The 22,245-nt window shown below is 39.3% G+C and overlaps 1 protein-coding gene across 22 annotated transcripts in view; it reads right to left on the bottom strand.

The window, feature by feature from the left end:
- LOC119493027 (potassium channel subfamily T member 1-like) overlaps nt 1–22,245 on the bottom strand; it is an 87,098-nt gene that overhangs the window by 44,204 nt on the left and 20,649 nt on the right. For 13 of the 22 annotated variants that reach the window (XM_037777995.1, XM_037777987.1, XM_037777988.1 and 10 more), the window contains exon 4: nt 4,699–4,737. The exons of 5 other annotated variants lie outside the window; for them this stretch is intronic. In XM_037777995.1, coding sequence (XP_037633923.1) covers nt 4,699–4,737 — 39 coding nt within the window. 4 more of the 22 variants (XM_037778005.1, XM_037778003.1, XM_037778004.1 and 1 more) reach the window with 4 other exon arrangements.

Genomic DNA, 22,245 nt, shown 5'->3' with positions numbered 1-22,245 from the left:
GATCCCGACATCATCCCAGCATCGAACTATAAATAGTAGAGCTCAGAAAGTGGCAGATGAAGTTAAACTTACTCTGTCTGAGAAATGGGACAAGAAATTGTACCCAAGAAAGTAACTTTAGAAAGCCCAAGAGGCCATTTTCTTGTATAAGCATGTGGCGGTGTCAAAGGAAAGCTGGAACGCTCCAGAACACGGGCCTGGTCTTGAAAGTGCAGCAATTTGCCAAGAAAATAAAAGTATGAGGTCTCTGAAATCTTTAAATGAGCAAGGTCGTTTAGAGAGAACTTAATAAGAACTCAATGTAACATCACTAATATTGAAAGATGCCTTTGAAACACACTAATCCCTCCACTACAGTACGCAACCACTGGTATGTAATCAAACAGTGTCTATACCTCTAATAGACATACTATGATTAAAGGCACAATCAACTTTTATCAGAGTTTTATGTAGGGATGCAGCTATCGATTATTTTTGTAATCAAGTATTCTACCGATTATTCCACTGATTAATGGAATAAAAATACATTTGCTTTATTAAGGAGCAATAGCAAATATACAAAAGAAAGGCAGAACAACTATTTTTTCTATTTTTTTTTTTACAACATTTGTTTTGTTTAAATTGTATACAATATTATCTGTCAAAACTAGTATATTATTAGTGCATTTAAGTGCCGTACTACAGTTTTGGTTTCAAGGCTCCAGACTAGCTTTTTTCACCACCGTCCCAAAAATATAATTTCAATTGTCCCAAAGTCAGTGTAAACCATCAAAACTTCTAAATGTTATCCTTTAACCTTGTTATTCTCATCCATATTGGTTACTTGCATACAAACACACAGTTCAAATGATTAGGAAATATATGATTGTATTTTTATTTGAATATTTGCTTTGATTAAAAAAAAGTCTTGGCATTAGTAGTTTAGTTATATATAATAAGCTGCTTAGAGTTAGTGTTAGAAGTTAAACAGATCATAATATCCTCTCTAATATCTATTTTATATTGCTGTGAAAACATCTCCTTCAAACAACTGAATTTATTCAAGTTTCTTGCCAAAAACTAAATTTTTCAAGATTACATTTGAACGCATCATGATGACGTTATAATTTACCTTCACCGAATATTAATTTTTGATTAAATAGAATGGAATAGAGAATAGAGCTTGAATGCATCATAATGTAACTCAATGCAACCTTCAACGTTAACGTTAGCTGTTAGCTCTGTTATTAAGCCATGCAGGCCTGTGCTGCCCTAAATTCAATCTGTGCACCAATCCACGAGGGGGCGGGGGTGTTAAACAAAGCCACATTGATGATTTTGAGTTTCTCTAGGAATCATTAGTCCTAGTTTTATGCTGAAAATTTCAACAAAATACAAGTAAAGCATTAGCTGTTTAATTTCAATAACATAAGTAAGAAGATACTACAAAGGAATAATGCAGATGTTTTGCCATTTTGATGCTTTCGAAGAAACTCCATTCTAAATTTATATATGGAAACCTCTGTAGATAAACATGACAGGTGATCTAGTCTATCCTTCATACGAGAGCACACTTAAATGTTCTACAACTGCTCAACTGACTTTACTTTTCTATGGACAGCCAAGAAAGAAAATGTGTCTCTTTTCACACTGTACCACTTTCAGGAAAAAAGGTTGTAAAGGGATATAGCCTACTGATATTACACCAGCCTCTGTACGCACACTGTGAAGACAGCAATGATAGTATTCCATTTGAAAAGACACCAGTAGGTAGCAGCTTTACAAATCAAGGTCATGCAGAGTCAAATAAAGCCTTCAGATATGACGGACACATTTCTTTCTCATCGTGTTACAGAAAAAAATCCACCTTTTGATACTTTCACTACTGTAAAGTACATATCACTATTCTGTTGTTTAATGCAATCCAGGAAGTATTTTCTTATAACCTGCTACCTACCTTGGGTCGCTACTCAGGGCAGTCACAGTATAACGCGCCTCCATATTGAGAGGAACCAGCTGAGGTGGTTCAAGCACCCACTAAGAATGTACCTCGAGCACCCTTGACCGAGATGAAATTCTGCGTTTCATTATGTGCTGTTGCTGAACATGTAGAGATGCTTCTGTTGTTGATGATCTGAAACCAAACATTGTGGTTTGTGCAAAGATGAAGATGCTCTTTGATGAGCTGAAACGCAAACTTGCCATTTCCTGTGATTATATAGATCCACTGCAACCACAGGAAGTACCTAAAAAATGTCTTCTCACGTATTGTGTGTTTGTGTAATGTAGTTTTTCATGTGAAACAAACGAGAAACAATCATTCCAGGAAAGCAAGGTCCATCACCAGTAGCTGAATTTAAGTTTATGTCGATGTTTATGAACCGTATTCCCTTTAACAAGGTTACATAAAACGCAATACGCTCTGTCAGCCTGAATTTCTACAGATAGGCTCACCACAAAAGCATAACAGTGATGAAAATAACACTCGCATGACAACACATGTTGATAGCCCTCCACTTAGCACGTCCCCAAGGATCACAATCCACTTTCCAACAGTAGCTCGGCCCCAGTGAACACTACACTCAAGCAGGGACCCACCACCACAGCTGAGTGGTGAAACCTCTGCAGTAAGTCTGCTATGGAAATGCAGAACTGCCAGCATGTCTATTGAATCACAGACTGTATAAAGTAGTAGACTATTTAGAGATTTGCAGTTTCAAGAGGGGAGTTTGCTTGATTGACAGGAGTCTAAGCCTATTACAGTCAGCTGTGGTTGTTGTTGCTTGTTTTTCCTGCATTAGCTCAATGCACAATCAGGATTTAGCGGCTTCGTTAAAGCTGCAGTCGGTAACTATGAGCATATGTGATAAAAAGTTATTTTTAGAAAACTGTCAGTATATCCTGACAGTAGTGCATGAGACCGATAATCTGTCCTCTGTGTCCTCCGGTGCTCCTAATGGCATTTGCAAGATTTCACAGACCGGAGGAAAACAACATCAGAGCTGAGCAGTCTGGGCAGGGCTGGGCAATATGAAAATATATATTGTCAAAAAGATATAAAAATGTCTATTGTATATCTTTTTTTCTATCGCGATATAGGTTAGATGTATATTTCAGGGTTTCTGCCAGTGTATTGCAAGCCTGGCGGCCCTAAATTTACTCCCCACTTGGCCTAATCATCGAGGAATTATGTATTGTTAATATGTTTTTTAAACTAAAATAAGTTACACAAGTAGCCAACTCCTTTAAGGTTTGCTCAGTGTGTGTAGGTTGTGTGCTTAAAGTTAGTGAGTGTCAGTGTGCGGTCGAGAGAGAGAGCGTGTGTAATGGACGGTAAGTGTTACAGCTGTGAACGTAGCAGTGCAGGGTGTCTACTGTTTAGAATGAATATTTATTCATTGAATTAACAGAAATCCCCTATATCATGATAGAAGGTTTTGGCCATATCGCCCAGCCCTAGCCTTTGGGCAGCTGTCAATCGCTGCTTGCGAAACTCACAAACTCTGATAAAAAGCTCAAACTAGGCAGCGCTGATCAAATATGAATCAAAAAATTCTGTTACTGCAATGCCTATTTCTCACCTTAAATGTTTTCATATTTTAGTGAACTGTTTAGCTGTAAAATGAGAATTAACATGTTGAAAACAGGGAGCCAAAACCAAGCACCGCCCACCTGACAGAGTAAACTTTCTCATTTTACAGCTAAACGGTACACTACAAGATGTTTCTGAAAACATTTGAGAATCAGTGCTGCCTAGTTTGACAGTTTGATTGCAGCTGCTCTGATTGGTTGTTTTCCTTCGGCGCTGTAAAATCTTTCAATGCCATTAAAAGCACAGGAGCACACTGAGGACACAGAGGAACATGATTTTTTCACAGATTATCTGTTTCATGCACTACTGTCAGGATATGGAGAGCATTTTATATAAATAACTTTATCATATTTGCTCAAAGTTACCGACTTTAGCTTCAACAGCAAAGATCACTCCAAGCTATTAACCCAAATAAACACTCCAAAATGTCCTTTGAGAAAAGAAGAGATGTTTTTTCTACCTGATGGCTAAATCCATTGCACTTGCACACAGCAGCTTGAATGTAGTAAAGTACTGATACTCTATAATAATAAACTTTCTTATAATCAGTGACCCAGCAGCAGCAGTACACAGCATGAGTACAGCTCCAAAAATTGACATGTTGGTGTTTTCAGCACCTAGATAACACAGCACCCATCCAGAGACTCTCATCTCGGCTCACATGATTAATGCTTTAAGACAACATCTTGACAACAGTGACAGAGTGAAGACTGGTGTGAACATTCAGTCAAGTGACAGATAATACACCTGGAATACGTTGATAAAAACACACAAGCTTCCTTTTCACCATTTACTGTGGTATAATCGAATGTGACAAAAATCTGCATTTCTGAGCTAAATGTTTCCTTTGAGTCTTTGCCACAACAATTGTTGAAAAGGTAGCCACACATGAATGGATTATCCTCAGCATTCTGCACCATTATCACAACAATCATTGCCCACTTTACAGATAACGTGTAATGGTGATATTACCTCCAAGGCATTATGTCCACATCCAGTGTATGCAAAATCCAAAGTGAACACGGAGTACGTAATGTGCTTTGGTGATCTCAAATCAGTCCTGTGTGTACAGTTACCATTGCAGACACAATTCATGCCATGCAAGCATGATGCTGCCAAGGACTTACTGGGCATTGGTTGAGTCCATACTGTACTCCTCTTGATACCTGGACGCAGCACACATGGACACAGATAGGCACAGGTTAGGAGAGAGTGGGGTCGAGAAAGAAGGAAAAAAGGGAAGGAAAGAGCAAGAAAAGGGATGCCACTGCGATTGATTTGCAATCACTTGCATCTCGAGTCAGAGTGCAACCATTTTATAACCTTGTAGAAGAATCTGAACACAGTTTGTGCAGCAAGAAGGATCAAGATGGGATCTGATACCATGTTGATATCAGATTATCGTGTTAGAATATCGGGACGGAATTAGGTGTTTACTAATTAATGCACGATGATAAGCATCGTGGCCCCAAGTCATATTAAGGCGCCACTGCAGATCAGATCCTGTATTTGAGCAGCTGCTTCTTACTGCACAGTTGAAGCCTACTGTCAAGACTTTTCCACCAAGGTTTCGTTGATTGAGTCACCTCCAAACTCCAAATACAAGTAAATAGAAACATTTACAGTGGAAATTGACTGAATCTGAGCTCGACGGGAAATACAAAATGTATTTCGGAGCTATAATTCATAGGGCGCATGCAAGGCAAACACTGCTTATTAAAGTTAATAAAAAAACAATGATTCAGCTGGCTAAAGAACAGATGGGACACTTAATGCAAACCACAGGGGATCAGTGGACACACCTCCGTGGTCAATCTCATAGGTTGAGGTTACCATGTTGAAAGAGTGTGTAACACTGAGGGAACGGACAGACAGAGAGACATACCCAGATATTGATTTTAATGACTAGGAGTCAAAGGTTAAACACTCAGTTCGATTTTATGCAGAAAAAATTGACTTGTGCACTCTAAGACTATGACTCCCTTTGGAAACCAATTGCTGAGGCTGAACCACAGAGTTGAAGTATTTTATGTATGGTATAGTAATGTGTTTCCTAATAGTGCACACATTCATTTCAAATATTCAAAATTGCAAATAAAATCAACCCAGTAATAGCACACAGACAAAGGTGACACAGCACAACGGGGACTTGGCTGAGGCAGAAACCCACAAAGCCACTGTGACTTTTTATCACAGTGGACAGTTTAACGCAACTTATAACACAGGATTGACTAATAACATTGATTATGAAATTGAGCCATCATTAATGTTATTTGTTACAGATGTGCTTTCCCTGCTATAACAAGTAAAACGTCCGCTACAGAAAATCAAAGATCCCTTATCCCCTTACAGGAATATATAGAAAGCATTAAGAGCAGAGCTTTCGTACCAATGTTTCTTGTAGTGTGCACTTTCCTTCAGAAAATGTCTGATATCTAACTCTAAAATTCAGTCCCGATACAGTAAAGGTTATCAATTTTAACTAGGGCTGTCAATAGATCAAAATATGTAATCGTAATTGATCGAAAATGAATAGCAAATTTTTGTATCTGTTCAAAATGTACCTTAAAGGGAGATTTATCAAGTATTTAATACTCTTATCAACATGGGAGTGGACAAATATACCAGAGTACGATTACTACGTTCACAACCGCCCAAACAAACTGCACCAGAGTTTGATTAAAACTGACTAAATGTTGGCTTGTGAAAGTGCCCTTACTGAATAGCCAATTAGTTTTGATTCATACATATAATAAAATCTGCATACCCCCCTACAGTTCAGTTGGTCTTCTGTGTAATATAACTGAAAGATATTACTGTACATTGAGGCCCTCAGCCAAAGATTTAAAACACTATTAACAGAATTATTATTTGAGTATCAAGTTTGTAGGTTGTTGCACTGCTCTTGCAATTCAAAAATGTGTGTAAATACACTGTAAGTCTAGTGAGTAAGACGCTTCAAGGTCCTGCCCAAAGCACGTCTAAAAATATCAATTTCGTGGTGGATGGATAAAAATATAATTCAGGTTGATATCCCTTTGAAGCTTGTAAACACTCAAAGCCTGTCTGCTGGTCAGAGTGTGAAGAAGGAAAGCTGAAGGAATCTGTGTTGTAAAAAGGTCGTCATTTGGCAGCTCAGGCCGTTTGGCTGAAAAGTTTTTGACAAAACAAGGAACGTCATCATCCCATTAACGCCTTTCTAAAAGGACTAATGGAGTGTCCATTAAACCCAGGAAGTAGGCGGTCACAAGAGAGGACCCATCCCATTTCAGTAATTAACCAAGAACCTTTCGGCATCTCAACCACAGTGCATAGTCGATTATTATGGGTCCCAGGAACCAATGAAATCGTCAGCTGTGGAATTCAATCCAATGGCTTTTAGTGGAATTTGGATTAATGTTCCGCAATGTTCGTTCGGCTGTAGCTTTTTAGTAATGCTGCCATAAAAAGATTTAAAAAATGCTCAATGATAGGGAAAACCAGGTTTTAGTTAGCAATGATATTGCAAGAATGAGCTTGACATTGTTAAAAGCCAGATTCAATTCAATATTCAATTAATTTCACTTTATTTTAGACATGTAGTGCATATAAGAGGGCGATAAAAGATATAACAAAGTTCAACTGCATTGAGGAATATGCAACAAAACTGATGCACTGTATGTGGCAGAGCAACACTATCACTTATTTTCCAGCTATTTGACTGATACAACTTACTGTATTACTATACCAGTGTGATTTGCTAGGTGCCGACTGCCCCTTTATAAACTTAAGTTCAGAAGTGAAAGAGCAATTTGGAAAAGATTAGTCCGCTTATCACGGACACTATACAGTATATAAAAAGAACGATATCAACCCCTCTGTGGTGATCCCACTGTCCATTTTGTGGCTATTTGACAACACTTTAATGAGCAATAAAGATGCTATCTGGCTGCTAAGAGCTTTAGAAGTGTAGAGGCTAAGATAGACAGAGGCTCCCTTTGCCTCCATTAGCTGACAATACTCAACACACTGAATCTGTTCCTCTGTTTCATATTCATGCAGCTAGCAACATGATGCCCTTCACGTCTTACTCTAATTATGATAAAATATATACACCGAAAATGCAAGTAGATCCTCACCTCTTTGCAGCAGATGTGGAATCACAAGTATGAGCTGAGCTACTGAGATAACAAGTGCAAAATGAGCAGCACTTTCAAAGTATTACATTCACTGAGAACTGCCTCAAGGACTGACTGATATAAAGTGGGAGGGCCTCACGCACGTACATACACCATCTCTGCAGCAATTTCAAGGGCAAATGGGATTTGTAGTTTTCAATCTGTTTACCTGCGTCGGGAAGCTTGCCAAACTTTCCTCATATACTACAGCTCCCATACTGTTCCTCACATGCCACAGAGGCAGCTCAAGTTCTCCCCTCCAAAAATACGACTAGTCAGTTGCAGTAACTTAACACCAGGTTAACAAGAACAAGACTACAACAAAACAACAACATCCTGCCCTATAGCTTAATTATTCTGGCCATAACCTATATGATAAGGTGCTGATCTGTACATACACCTGGTGGACACGATCACCCACATACTCCTCATTCTCACAGAAAATACCTGTGTCTGACTGGCTGGCAAGTGTTCATTAAAACCTTATAATAGAACACCTCACACATAGTTCAGGTCAACAGCTAAACCTCAGTTCTAAATCGGTCTGCAGGTATATTAAACTGCAGGTAACCATAGCAACAGTACCTCTGTACCTTTGTGCAACGCTACCAGCTACAGTGACTCTTACTGTGCTTTTGAAAGTGACCTGACCAGGTGTTAAAATGACTGCGAGGAACATTTAAAAAAAAAATGGAAGGACAGAAAAAGTAATTGGATCATGATTTAAACGATGCCTGTGGCAATGGTATACGCAATATAGAATATAATTGCAGATACAGCATCAGCCATTATTTTCGTATAGCAGTGTCAAGACATCTCATCATGTATTATGGATTACTTACAGGGTTATTATGGGGTGTGGACAACAGGACGATATATATCATGAGACAATAACATCCAGCTATCCTGTTTATCTCTGCGTCAGTGTATTAGATCATTATGGATAATGTTGCAATCAATGAGCAGAACAGTTTTGTGGCTATACTCTACTGGACTTTCTACAGTATATGATTTCTGCCTTTATTTGTCAGGTATTTAATAGGGGAGTCACAATTTCAATCAAAATTAACTTCCGAAATTAACTTCGGATCTCAACCATCAAAATCAAGTCTTTTTTGCACTCTGAACTAGCCAGGCATGATGGGAAACGTGGGCCGTCCCTGTCACTACGATACTCAGGGCACTTCCTGAATGCCTGTGGCATTTTACACTGCATGAATTAGCCTAGTGGCTAGCTGATTTTAGTTAGTTAGTTAGTTACTTTTGCTTACATAGCTCTTCTACTCTTACTTGGTGTAACATTAAGTTACTGCGTCTCCCGACAGAACAATACCCCAGTTGAATTTCAGCCTACAAGCACGTTTTTCAGCTCAACAGTGTTGAATCAGTGCAGCTGGTATTGGCTGCGACAGCAAGATGCTAGCGGGCTGCTGAGTGTCGTCGCTCAGCTCCGCTCACAGACCGTATTTTTGTAGATTAAAGCACACTTGTAATGCACTGCAGAAGGATTTATGTTTTGTTTTTGTAATGATTATGTACTGAGGGGGGTCACACAGATAATGGTATTGAAAAGATGCAGCTTTTTATATATATAAAGTCTAGTTATAATGTGTTATGGTCTAACACTTTCTAAATAAGAAAGGAGTTTGAATTTGAAAGTGTAAATGTTTTCAGGTTGTCAGGGCATGAAACCTATGATCTGTTGATCTTTACGAATCAAGACTCCATAGTCTAACCATGGCATGTTTAAATTGAAAAATTGAAGATTTGGAGAATCATGTCACCGCTAGTATTTAATTCACTGAATTTTAACGCAAACACATTCTCTGTCTGGTTATTTTAAGTTGCTTTTGTGCACAAATTGAGAATTGTATTTATTTTGTACTACTCTGCATTGAACTGATCCTCTGTTTTCCTAGTTTCTCAATAGAATTTCCAGAAATGTTACTATCTCAATATATTGATAGAAAAGCTGCTCATAGTACTGTGTCCACTCCGTTGTTGATGCTCCAAGCATGTGCAGATTACTGATGGTGTACAAGTGACTCATCAGAAACACTATGGACTCAATGATGACCGCGTTCTAGAGAGCTCTCTACCAAGCAGAGCGCTCTCCTCCCTTTTTTTTGCAAAAAAAAACAGATTACGAAGGTCGCAGCTGCTGGTGCTACTCTGCGTAACCCAGGTTGTGAGCTTTTTCTGGGGCACGGCTCAGATTCAGTTCAGCCGACTGTGTGAGCTTTTCAGTTTGGCAGCTTTCGCTCGAAATATCCTACATTCTCACATTCTTCAGGCCTTCTAATTGATTCTCTGTTAACTAAATCCCTCAAGACGCTAGACAAGGCAGGTGAAACGATGGTGTGATTGATGATCTGGCCAGTACATATACACTTGTACAACTCACAGCCAAGCACACACTAGTATCTCAGTGTTACAGAGACTTAATTAAAGGCCACTTGCAAGCTTTAAGACGTTTCCTCCTGATATCTATATAAAGGTTTTGTTTAGGGGCATGCATGGCAACCAGGGCACTCGTTATTTTCGAGTTTCAACTCTCAAGTCAACTGCGGAGAGATTTCATCCTTAATGAAAAATAATGACGCACAACATGCAATTTACCCCAAGGACCACATTAAAACCCCTCATTAAACCTCGGGTGCTCAAATCAAAATAAAAGCATAATTGTTCTGTGAAAGCAGGGCGCTATAAATAAGCATAAAAGACAAAAGGGCAGAGGAAACATTCTTTAGCGGTCTGTGCAATAAATAAGTTGTGAAATGCTGTACAATCATTTACAACCACAGTGTGTAATCGGGCAGCGACGAATTTGCAAAGAATATGAAAAAGTAATCAGCTGGAAATCTGATGGATAAACAAACATGTTTTTTTTTTCATGGCAGACGAATTCTTCAATAATTGTGTGGAAGTATTAATGATAAAGCCACACATAACAAACATGGTGCATTAAAAGCAACCACAACGAGGCCAACATCCAACTATAAAAGAGAATAAAATAGCTGAGATTGTAAACAAGCAGAGGACAAGAGGTTTGCAAAATAACACATCCTCTTCTATTCTAATGAGCTGCTTCTCTTTTATTACATCTACATTCATCTTAATATTTATTTAAACCGTGTTCATATCCGTTACCTTTCAGCTATTTTCCAACTGACTAATGCTTACAGCAAAAGAAACTCTCATTTAGCTGTTGCAGATTAATGAAGAACTATTACCCAAGGCAGCTGCTGGGGGAGCCTCAAAATTTGAATTAAAAATCCACAGTTCATTTTTCACCTTTAAATGAATCTAAATTACTGTATAAAAAACACAATACACTGCACCATTTGAAGAGGATATCTGCATCAAAGCGTCTACAGTGGGACAACACAACCCAGTCGCCAAAAAAAATGATGGCATTGGATGTTTCTGCAAACCACGGTATACGTTGAATGTAGGGCTGTCAATCGATTACAATATTTACACATATACAATATTACACAGTTTTTATCTGCTCAAAATCGACCTTTAAAAGGAAGATTTATCAAGTATTTAATACTCTTATCAACATGGGTGTGGGCAAATATGCTTGCTTTATGCAAATGTACCTACATTTGTTATAGGAAATCAATTAACAATACAAAACAATGACACATATTGTCCAGAAACCCTCACAGGTACTGCATTTAGCATAAAGAAATGACTGTGACTTGCCACAAACTGCATGGGATTATCATAAAGTGGGCATGTCTGTAAAGGGGAGACTCGTGGGTACCCATAGAACCCATTTTCATTCACATATCTTGAGGTCAGAGGTCAATGGACCCCTTTGAAAATGTCCATACCAGTTTTTCCTCGCCAAAATTTAGTGTAAGTTAAGAGTGTTATTTAGCGTCCTTCGTGACAAACTAGTATGACATAGTTGGTACCAACGAATTTATTAGGTTCTCCAGTTTCATATGATGCCAGTATCTTCACTCTAGCTTTAAAACTGAGCCCGCTACAACCTAAAGAAATCGCAAGCTGCATTAATGCATTAAAGAAATTAGTGGCGTTAAAACAAATTTGCAATAACCTGTTATTATCGTATTAACTGTGACAGCCCTAGCATAGACAGAAAAATATAAAAATGAATAAATTAATTCATCAATCCATCAAAGAGTCAATCAAAAAGTGGAAAACATGAATGGCAAAAATCAAAGTCTACCATGTAGCTTTGATATTGAGGAGGAATTGCTGACAGACCAAGACCTAGAAAATGTAAAAAGTATTACAACTTGATAAAAAGCAGAAGTGCTTTCGACTGACAGACGTGAGCTCTGTAGCTCTGTAGAAAGCTCAGTGCTGCTGAAACATCAGCAGATGGTATAAAGTCTATGCTGCATATCAGTCAATCAAAAGCCCTGCTTTTTATCAAGTTGCTGCTCTGTTGGCCTACATCTGAGAAAATACACAAATCATCCCGAGTAATATACTGGTGCAGCCTTAATGAGAATATGACTAACAGCTCCAACTGAGCTCTAAAATTCTGATTCATTGCACACCAACAGGCCAAACCAAATGCCCATTTTCCAAACAGATTTTTGACGGAGAGGCAATGTGGTGGCGAGGCTGGATGAAGCCAAAATAAATCTGCGTGAGTTTATCTGTTTTGACCACATCCTGTGTTTAAAGATGGTTAATCCCTCTGTTCCTGCAGATCCTCCAAGTCTCATTTAGTCTATTTACTGCCCACAGTTAATACAGTAGATATCAATACTGTATAGAGACTCCTATAGACAGAAACATCAAGGGGGACACCCAGGTGCTGTAAATATGCTGAAATAGATACATTCTTTATAAACCGTGTCGTACAATGGGCCAGTTATTGATTATCTCACTTTACCCTCCACCTCCTCTCATCCTCCAGCCAGCTGGACACAAATCCCACGCTGATCACATTTCACAACCTATAAATCTCTCGGACTCCTGACAACATCCTGTCAGCCTGCAGGGGGTCACACTGGAAAAGAAAATGTTGTCATTTCTGAAAGTACTGTGACAGGGGGATGATCAAATGCAAATGTTTATCCATTCATTTAAGATATAAGAACTCGTTGCAAAGAGTGGAAACCTAACCACACTAAAAGGTTGACAGTGGTCCAAGTCTGGTTGCCCAGGGCAACTGGCCAACTGATGCATTAGGGTTTTACAGCCTCAGCCATTTTCACATATTGTGTATTAGATCCCCATACAAACAGTCTGGCAGTGCCACTCCTCAATATTGTTCAACTTCTCAAAAATGACTGGAAGCTGGTCTGTTCAGAGCAGGTGTCAGCTGACTCACTGGTCTTTGTAAGACTTTGATCGCTCTGACAGATCTGCTGTCATCACTACAACCACCTACAGTGCACCAGCTTCATCATCTCCATCATTGTTATCAGCACATATCATCGATCGTGCTCATTATTGCTACATGTCACTGCTATCTTTGCCAGCTTCATCATCATCGCCAACACTTTCATTAATATCAGTATCCTCCCAATACACTGATTTCATAATCACAGTCTAATATCTTGCTATTCGTTTTTGATAGCAGTGACGGCAAATTGCCACGTCTTCATAATTTTAATCTCATCTATATACATTTGACACATTCATGTATCTTACTAGAGATGACAGCTGATAATTAACCGATTGTTCTGTCATCTAAGGCTCAAACCTTCATTCATTAGCGTTGACATAAAAAGGAATGTCAGCAGTACAGAACAGGTAACTCAATGTCAGATTTTTTTGCATCCTCAGCTGAACAACTACAGTAATTGCTTTCTTGTTACTTGTAAAAATGCAGAATGGATCACTCTGAGCTATGCTGCCAACTGGAAACTATAATTATAATAAAAAGCATCAGAAAATTTAGAAGGATGAACAACCTTTGAGAAGTGCCACCATTGCATACTTACAGTAAAGGGCAGATCTATTATTTTTGTAACTTTCCAGTGGTATTCCTTATGTATTCAAATCCGAACATTCACATTTTGGTCAAAGTACGTATGTTTTAGCATTAAAATGCTGTTTTCCCAAGCCCTTTGAAAAAAATTTCCCACATGACCTGATGTAGGTTTCTGCACGATGACGCTGCCTCATGTACAGTATATATATATATACACTGTACATCCTTAGTGTAGTACATACAGTAACTTAGATGGCGGTCGGCACGCTTCCAGTTTGGAAAAGCAGACAAGAGTACCAGCATGGAAGCTAATATACTGCTGTGGACACCACGTTAGTTCAGATCCGAAAGTCACAAAATAACAAACAAACTATCCGATCAATGCAGCGGTAGACCAGCAATTCTGTTCTGCGAGGTAAAATTACTGTTTTTGTCAATAGAGTCTTGCGGCTTTGAAAAGAGAACAGATAATGGCTTCAGTTCCCCGTCGAAAAGTGCTGTCTGACGGCAAAGTAAAGCGGTAAAAATATTCTAAATATAGAGTACACTTAAAGTGATATTGGTTTTTGGTAAGTGGGCCTTTTTTTAGGTCGCTAAAATACACTTACCTCGCTGTCAGACAGCCCTTTCCGACGGGAACTGAAGCCATTATATCGCTCTCTTCGAAGCTACCAGACTACATTGACAAAAACAGTAATTTTACCTGGTAGAACACGGGAGTATACATACAACCCCACTTCAAAAAACCCTAACTAACCCTCTCAGTTATTCCCAAAACTTAGCACAGCTAATGTTGACTCAGCTAGCCAATATTCATAACCTTATTGATTAGCTTCCTTTGGTAGCCTACATTGCTGCTTTTTGCTAACGGCTGAGAGGGTGTTTCCATTTGAAAAACCAAGAAAAGAACACAGTTGGAGATCAAATATATAGTTTAAATTGGGTGAAACCATTTATTGGCAAAAGTGCACAAGATGTCTTTGGAAATTATGCCATTAGCTCCACTACATTATACTGTATTTGCTAAAGAAGGTAATTATAAAACAAAAAAGAAGATAATTAGAAAGATGGTGTCATCTCGAGCCTCAAATCTTCCTGACCCATCTGTAATGCTAATTAATCTGCAATCTCTGAGTATATGGAGATAACACTGTCAACTCTGCAACACATCATTCATCCTTCTGGGTCTGTCATCCAAAATATAGCAGCTAAACGAGACATTTTGTCTTAAGGGAAAGCTTTGCAGAGGTGTATGTATTCAGTTTTTAGGACTGTATTGCGTAAATTCACTGGCAAACATTGAAAAGTGCTTAGGTATTTTTGGGGAACTTGCAACCCTGAAGATTTCTCAATGGGTCTCTATTATTGATGGGAGGTTAAAGTGAAGGAGGGAGAGCAGTCATTTTATTAATATTTAAAGACACATCACCACGTAGAGCTTCTTGGTTAGGATTTAAGTGGTGATAAGCCTTGATAATGTGCCAGATTATTTCACTGCATGCATTTTTTGCACCACATAGAATAACCTATATCACAACACAGACATATTGTATGGACTAAATGTTTTTCACAGCTGCATTACACAATACTGCATTATAGATCCTTTCTGATCACAAACATGCGCAAAAAAAATGCCAATGCCCTCAAATAAATATTGACAAGAAAACTGTGTGCTGTAAATACTGAGACAGAACACACTGCACCAGCAGCAACATATTGGCTGTGCAGCGGTCTCTGAAACGCTGCCAAACAAGCACCATCTTTCCGTTTTCGGCCCAAACCAACCTCATATAACCTGCAGGATAAAGAGTGCCAATCTGAGCTTTAATGGCATGCATTTCTGCTGATCTCAAGTTCTTTTATCTCCCTGAAAGGAAAAAAAAAAAAACATTCAGTCTCCCTCAGTTCATACAGGTTCAGCCCATCTCACACAAAACCACAATCTAATTTGTCTACCAAATGGTAGGAGAGAGTGTCCTGACGGAGGAAGTCTGCATGCAGATTCTATTGAGTGGTGCTGAAATAATCTTTTTGAAGGTATGTCAACATAATCTCCTGTGGTTTGCATTTTTTATTTCATCTATCAATCTGGTTGTAGATGTAAAAAAATAACCTGGGTGGCATAATAACATTTTCCCAACCTATATATATGAAAACAAAAAATCAGGATTCATAAAATTGTAATGGGAATGCAGCATGCTCTGAATTATGTAATCACAATATACTGCAGCCATTCAATGAATCTGCTGAGAGGGAAAATGATTGACGGCAGAAGCAAATCATTCAAGCTGTCATGAAATTGACTCATAAAGAGGAGCACTATGTTTCACCTCAATGTGGAAAATGAAGCGTAACCATTACACATTCATACAAATGTCCCTGGGAAATAACAATGAACTGGTTAACGGATTTAAAGGTAATGGAATATTGATCAACTTTTGCCTGAGGATAATTACAAGCTAAGTTATTAGGAAGACTTTATGCACCATGCGCTCGCATCATCATGGTTGTTTTTTTTTCGCGGATGCTGCAAGCGAGCAGAAAACATGCGACTCTGGTGCGGAATCTGCGGCAGCTACCTTTGGCCGGCATCGCTCCCAAAAGAGCCCATGGTCCGGAGAGGAGGGCTGGCGGAGGGGTTGACCCAGGTGGGCTCGGGGGTTTTCTGCGCTTCGGTCTTGACATCGGGGTCGATCTCCGAGGGAGAGGGCGTCAGCTTAGCGCCTGCCATGGCTCCCTAGCTGCCTCCTCCAGAGCGGTACCTCCAGCACAGACTGTCCTCCTTCCTTCCTCCTTGGTGTCAGATCGGGCTCACACACTCGGAGAAAACCGCATCCCCAGTCTTTCACTGGTGCTGCACGGAGGCGGAGGGAGAGGGAGAGCGTCTCCCTCCCTGCTGCTGCAGCATCATCACGGGTTCCTCCTCAGACACACTGAGAGCGGAGCATCAGCCTGTTGTCGCCTCTCCTCCTGATTATCGAGCTCTCCTCCATCCCTGATGATGGAGATGTGAGGTCCCCGTGCGTCGTCACGATGTCACGTCGGCTAAACCGACGACGGGCTCCCTAACGGCTTACATAACATGGTTAAAATGTAATGATCCGAGATTCCTTCTGATCTGACCGCCAATTATTCACCTTCATCATCTCCATCAGTGCATCGCCTAGTCGCCATGGTTACCGTTTTCAATAGAGCACATACCTTAACAACTGAAATGGTGAATTATGTCAATCATTGTCGTCCTCACTGAGAGAGATCTTCATTATTCAGCTCCTTGTTATCGTTTCGACTATGAACCACCAGAATAATGAGATGCCACATTAGCCAAATGAGCAGGTGGCCTAGATACACACACTCCATGGTGACAAGCCGGTTTGCATGCACGTGACACCTGTAGTAGGCCGAGGCTATACAACATGATGTTAGAGTCGGTTCATTTCAACAAGTAGAAAGCTTTTTTAGAGACACTTCACATCCCTCCTCACAAGTTTCTTAAATAATGGGGAATCCTGAGAAACACTGATACATTCAATAGAATTATTATCACAACAATCAATCAATCAATCAGTGCATCCTAAACCCTTACCACCAGCTGGTATACTAAATAACTATAAAGTAGGGCTGTCAATTGATTAAAATATTTAATTGTGATTAATCGCATAATTGTCCATTATTAATCTCAATTAATAGCACTTTTTTTTCTGTCCAAAATGTACCTTAAAAAGGAGATTTGTCAAGTATTTAATACTCTTATCAATATGGGAGTGGGTAAATATGCTGCTTTATGCAAATGTATGTATTTATTTATTATTGGAAATTAATTAACAACACAAAACAATGACAAATATTGTCCAGAAACCCTCACAGGTACTGCATTTAGCATAAACAAATATGCTCAAATCATAACATGGCAAACTGCAGCCCAACAGGCAACAACAGCTGTCAGTGTGTCAGTGTGCTGACTTGACTATGACTCTCCCCAAACTGCATGTGATTATCATAAAGTGGGCATGTCTGATAAGGGGAGACTCGTGGGTACCCACAGAACCCATTTTCATTCACATATCTTGAGGTGAGAGGTCAAGAGACCCCTTTCAAAATCGCCATGCCAGTTTTTCCTTCGCGACAAGCTTCTATGACATGGTTGGTACCAATGGATTCTTTAGGTTTTCTAGTTTCATATGATGCCAGTGTCTTCACTCTAGCTTTAAAACTGAGCCCGCTACAACCTCTGAAAGATCAGCGGTCCATCAGACTTTTAAGAGGTTAATTAAAAATCTCAACTCAAAGATATTCAGTTCACAGTCATAGAGGAGTAAAGAAACCAGAAAATATTCACATTCAAGAAGCTGGAATCAGAAACTTTTGACTTTTTTTTTTCTTAAACAATTACTCAAACCGATTATCAAAACTGTTGACAACTAATCGATTAATCATTGCAGCTTTAGTTGCCAGTAACCACTAACATGCCACACAGTCAGTGTTTTCTGATCCATCTGACTTGCATGTGTTTGGAAAGTGGAAGAAACTGGAGTACCTTAATGAAACATGCAAACAGGGCAGATGATCACACAGACTGGACCGAGAACAACACCTCCCAACTGTGAGGTGACAGTGTTAACCACGAGGCACTGTAACTGCTTTCATAAGCAGTCAATAGTGCACAAGCATTTAAGAACTTCAAGATACATCCTGTATTTAACTTATGAGGGGGCTCTGTCAGTAGCCTCTCTGGTGATTTTCACATTAATCAACCAGGAAAGTGGTTGTACAACAGGTCAGGTGTACAAGATAGGAGACAATGCATGGATGATAATGATGTCTTTCTCTCCGTTTTCAGTTGGTATAAATTCCCAGCTTATACTTCAGCACCTATTTATAAAGATCGGTTAATATTTCTCAACTCCTGTTCATGATGTGCAGGCCTTAATGACAGCCGTGTGTTTACAGGATGCAGTTTGTATGAGCTGAACTCTCATTCGTAATGTATTTAGGAAATACATAATACAATCTACATTCATTGCACACAGCATTTTGAGCTCAGCCTTCAGGAAACACATTCAATTATCTGTTGATAGCTGCCATGGGATTAGAGAGGTGGGCCTGTGAAGAGAGGGTTGCGTAGTTAATCCCTGTCAGGATAGGAACATTTGGGGAGGTGAGGGAACAGAAAAATCATCCCCTTTTTCCTAAGCGGCTGATATAAATATATATTTGAGCAAACTACTTCACCCTGACTGTTCCAGTGGAGCAGCCCCCTGGTTTAAAACCGACTCAGGTTTTACCGATTAACCCCGAGTTGTCAGTGTGTGTCACTATACGCCTGTAAAGGCATTGGCGATAATGTGTAGTGAGACAACTTCCTCTGCATAAATAATGTAAGGGTATTTTCTCCACCTCCACTCGTATCCTAAATGCCACACAGCATTATCAAGCACTTAAAACTGTAATGCATGTAATGGGAAATGAAAATATGCAGATCAATGAACAACATGGTATTATTTAATCATGTGAAAATTGTTCTTGACGCAAATCATGTGTCCGTCCTGTAAGTGCTTGTGGACTGGTGTCAGTTCAGTGCAAAGAAAGGACAGAAAAAATGAATGGACTGAGGCAGAAAGAGAAGATATGCCGGAGAATGATGGAGAAAAGGAGGCAGACAAGTTCATCAGTAGCAGAAACAGGTGTATAGTAGAAGCACAGATTTGAGCATAGAGACACCTTGTGGTGAAGTAGAGAACTGCAGACTGTGTGAGTCTTATCTGAAAACAGCAGCAGGGCAAAAAACACACTGTGGTACAAGAATAAGGCATCGACGCAATGTACTGGATATCTAATGACACAGATGGCAGGATGGCCCTGGGTTTTATCTCCCGTGAGGTCGTACTAATGCAGCGCCCTTGAACAAGCTGCTCAGCCTCTTTATATGCTTCAGGTACATCACAAAAGCTGCTGGAACCTGCAGCATCCCAACCAGTGGAAAATAAGACAAATTATGCTCCAATGACGCAAAAAATAAGCCCAGAAAACCAAATCTAAAGCACCAAACATGATTCAAATTAGGGATGCACCGATACCGATACTGACTCAAATAGCTGGATTGGGTGTCGGTGACATCTACAGTATGTTTATATACTATATACATTATATACTGGAATTTCAATTCCTATTTAAGTTTTGACCAATTGCATTAAAAAGGTTTGCACTTGAATTGTAATTCCAGTTAATTTTCAAGATTTTTTACCAAGTTGCTGGTGTAGGATTTATTATTTTAATAAAAGTCAGCATATGCCTATCTATGTATTTATTTATTACATTTTCTTTTACAACGTTAGGAAAGAAACGTTTAAGTCCAGCCTGATGTTGCCTTACACATAAAAGAAGTCACTTCCACACAGTGAGGCATACAGCTCATTAATTGAACACTGGTATCGGATCGGTACTCATTATCGGCCGATACCCATCGGGACTGAAAAAGTCGGATTGGTGCATCTCTAATTAAAATTGACATCTATTAAAAGGACTAGTGTGGAACATTTAGGGGGATCTATTGGCAGAAATGGAATATAATATTAATAAGTATGTTTTCTTTCCCGTATAATGACCTGGAATTAAGAATCGTGTTTTCGTTATCTTAGAAGGAGCCGTTTATATCTACATAGGGGGCGGGTCCTCTTCACAGAGTCCGCCATTTGCTTCACCATGTTTCTTCAGTAGCCCAGAACGGACAAACCAAACACTTAACTTTTCCTGCTTGGATAACGTTACTTGCTCACGTAACCGCCGCTCTCTCGCTCTTGCTTCACCACTCACCTCCCAATACACACACTCTACGCACTGGCTTGGCTCCAACTGGCTCTAGATAGGTCTATTTGCGTTTTTGCATCGGCCACCGTAGTTCTCCAATACACTTATTAATAATAATAATAATAATAATAATAATAATAATAAATTCAACTTATATTGCGCTTTTAAAGAACTCAAAGACGCTTAGGACAAAGACGCACTTGGCATACGGGAGAGGCTTCAGTTGGTTGCGATCTCTTCAGCCCACAGCTAGATACCAGATGCTACACACTGTACCTTTAAAGACTCGCTTTATATGGTAGGGGGCGCCGTGGTAGCTCACCTGGTAGAGCGGGCGCCCCATATGCCAAGGCTGAGTCCTTACCGCAGTGGCCCAGGGTTCGAATCGGACCTGTGGCCCTTTGCTGCATGTCATCCCCTCTCCCACCCCATTTCATAACTATCTCTGTCACTATCAATAAAGGGATAAAAAATCCCCAAAAATAATCTCTAAAAAAAAGACTTGCTTGGTATTAGTTGCCATGCTCCTTTGTGCCAGACATGAATTCAGAATACGGTAGCGATTTAAGATCAGTTAATATGTCTCCTCTCCAGCTCGTTATAATGATCTTACAGGCCTGTTGGGAATGTGCTTACTGGTTTATGTCTAATGTAGCAGAGCTCTAGGATTATTGCAGTATGATTCGCCAACTGAGTGGCTTCAGTATCACACTGGATATTTACATACATTATTCTAGGTTCAGGCTGGATTTTGAGGAGGGCAACAACATGCAGGGATATAAAACACTGAAAGAGAGCTGCAGTGATGCCTATTAGCTGAGTACTGGGTATATCTGGTAAAGCTTTCCACTCTGAAATGTCTGGCACATAAACTTGAACCAATTCCAAACTCTAACTTCCAGTTACTGAGATCAAAAAAAGAGAACAGAGAAAAAAGGAGACAGAGTTTGGGAGACGGAGCTGATAAGACACTATGCTGTATCAAGGTGCCACTGCTGGCACATTTAAAGTGGAACAGTCGCAGAGAAATAAAGTTGAGGGCATTTCTCTAAAATAGGGCTTGTATCCCGAAATACTGTAGGTAATTTCATATCTTGATAACGATATATATCACGATATAGCATGCTTTCTGGTAATTCAATAAATAAATAGTCTGTATGAAATAACTACATGGTAAGTTCTATTTTTGTATACTCCTGAATTAAATACTATAGTATTATTTTCACATTTTAAGAACTTCAGTGTAAAATAAACATGAGAGTTTCAAGTGAAATTATAGAGAAAAAAGAAATAAATATAGGCCTAGCCTATATTGCAATAAAACAATATTGAAAAATATATACAGTACAATAGAGATTTTTATATCGTTTTGATGATATATATTGTCATATTGCCCTGCCCTAATCTAAAATATGTGATTGTATTACATGAGGAAACAACAGTAATGTTAAAAAAACTGTAAAAAAACAAAACAAAATGGTTAAAGCACCGGGCAGTAAAGTTTCCAGACGGACACTGTAAAATTACAGTAAACAACCATACCACAAAATTTACATGTAATAACCTGTAAAAGTACAGAGCATGTACTGTATGTAATGTTTTACTGCCGATATTCAGTAAAAATATGCAATTGGAAGATCAATATTAATGCTTTCTAGTCGCCGATCCCTGAGAATGCTACATTGTGAACAACAAATCCCTGTTGGAATCGGCAGGAGGAGAGCTGGTTAACGTTGGCAGCACCGGAGCATCTAACGTACGGAGGTTCCCTTGATTACATC

This window comes from Sebastes umbrosus, chromosome 8 (genome assembly GCF_015220745.1).
Source record: "Sebastes umbrosus isolate fSebUmb1 chromosome 8, fSebUmb1.pri, whole genome shotgun sequence".
In the NCBI taxonomy this organism is placed as follows: Eukaryota; Metazoa; Chordata; class Actinopteri; order Perciformes; family Sebastidae; genus Sebastes; species Sebastes umbrosus.
This window is presented reverse-complemented; position numbering and strand designations above follow the sequence as displayed.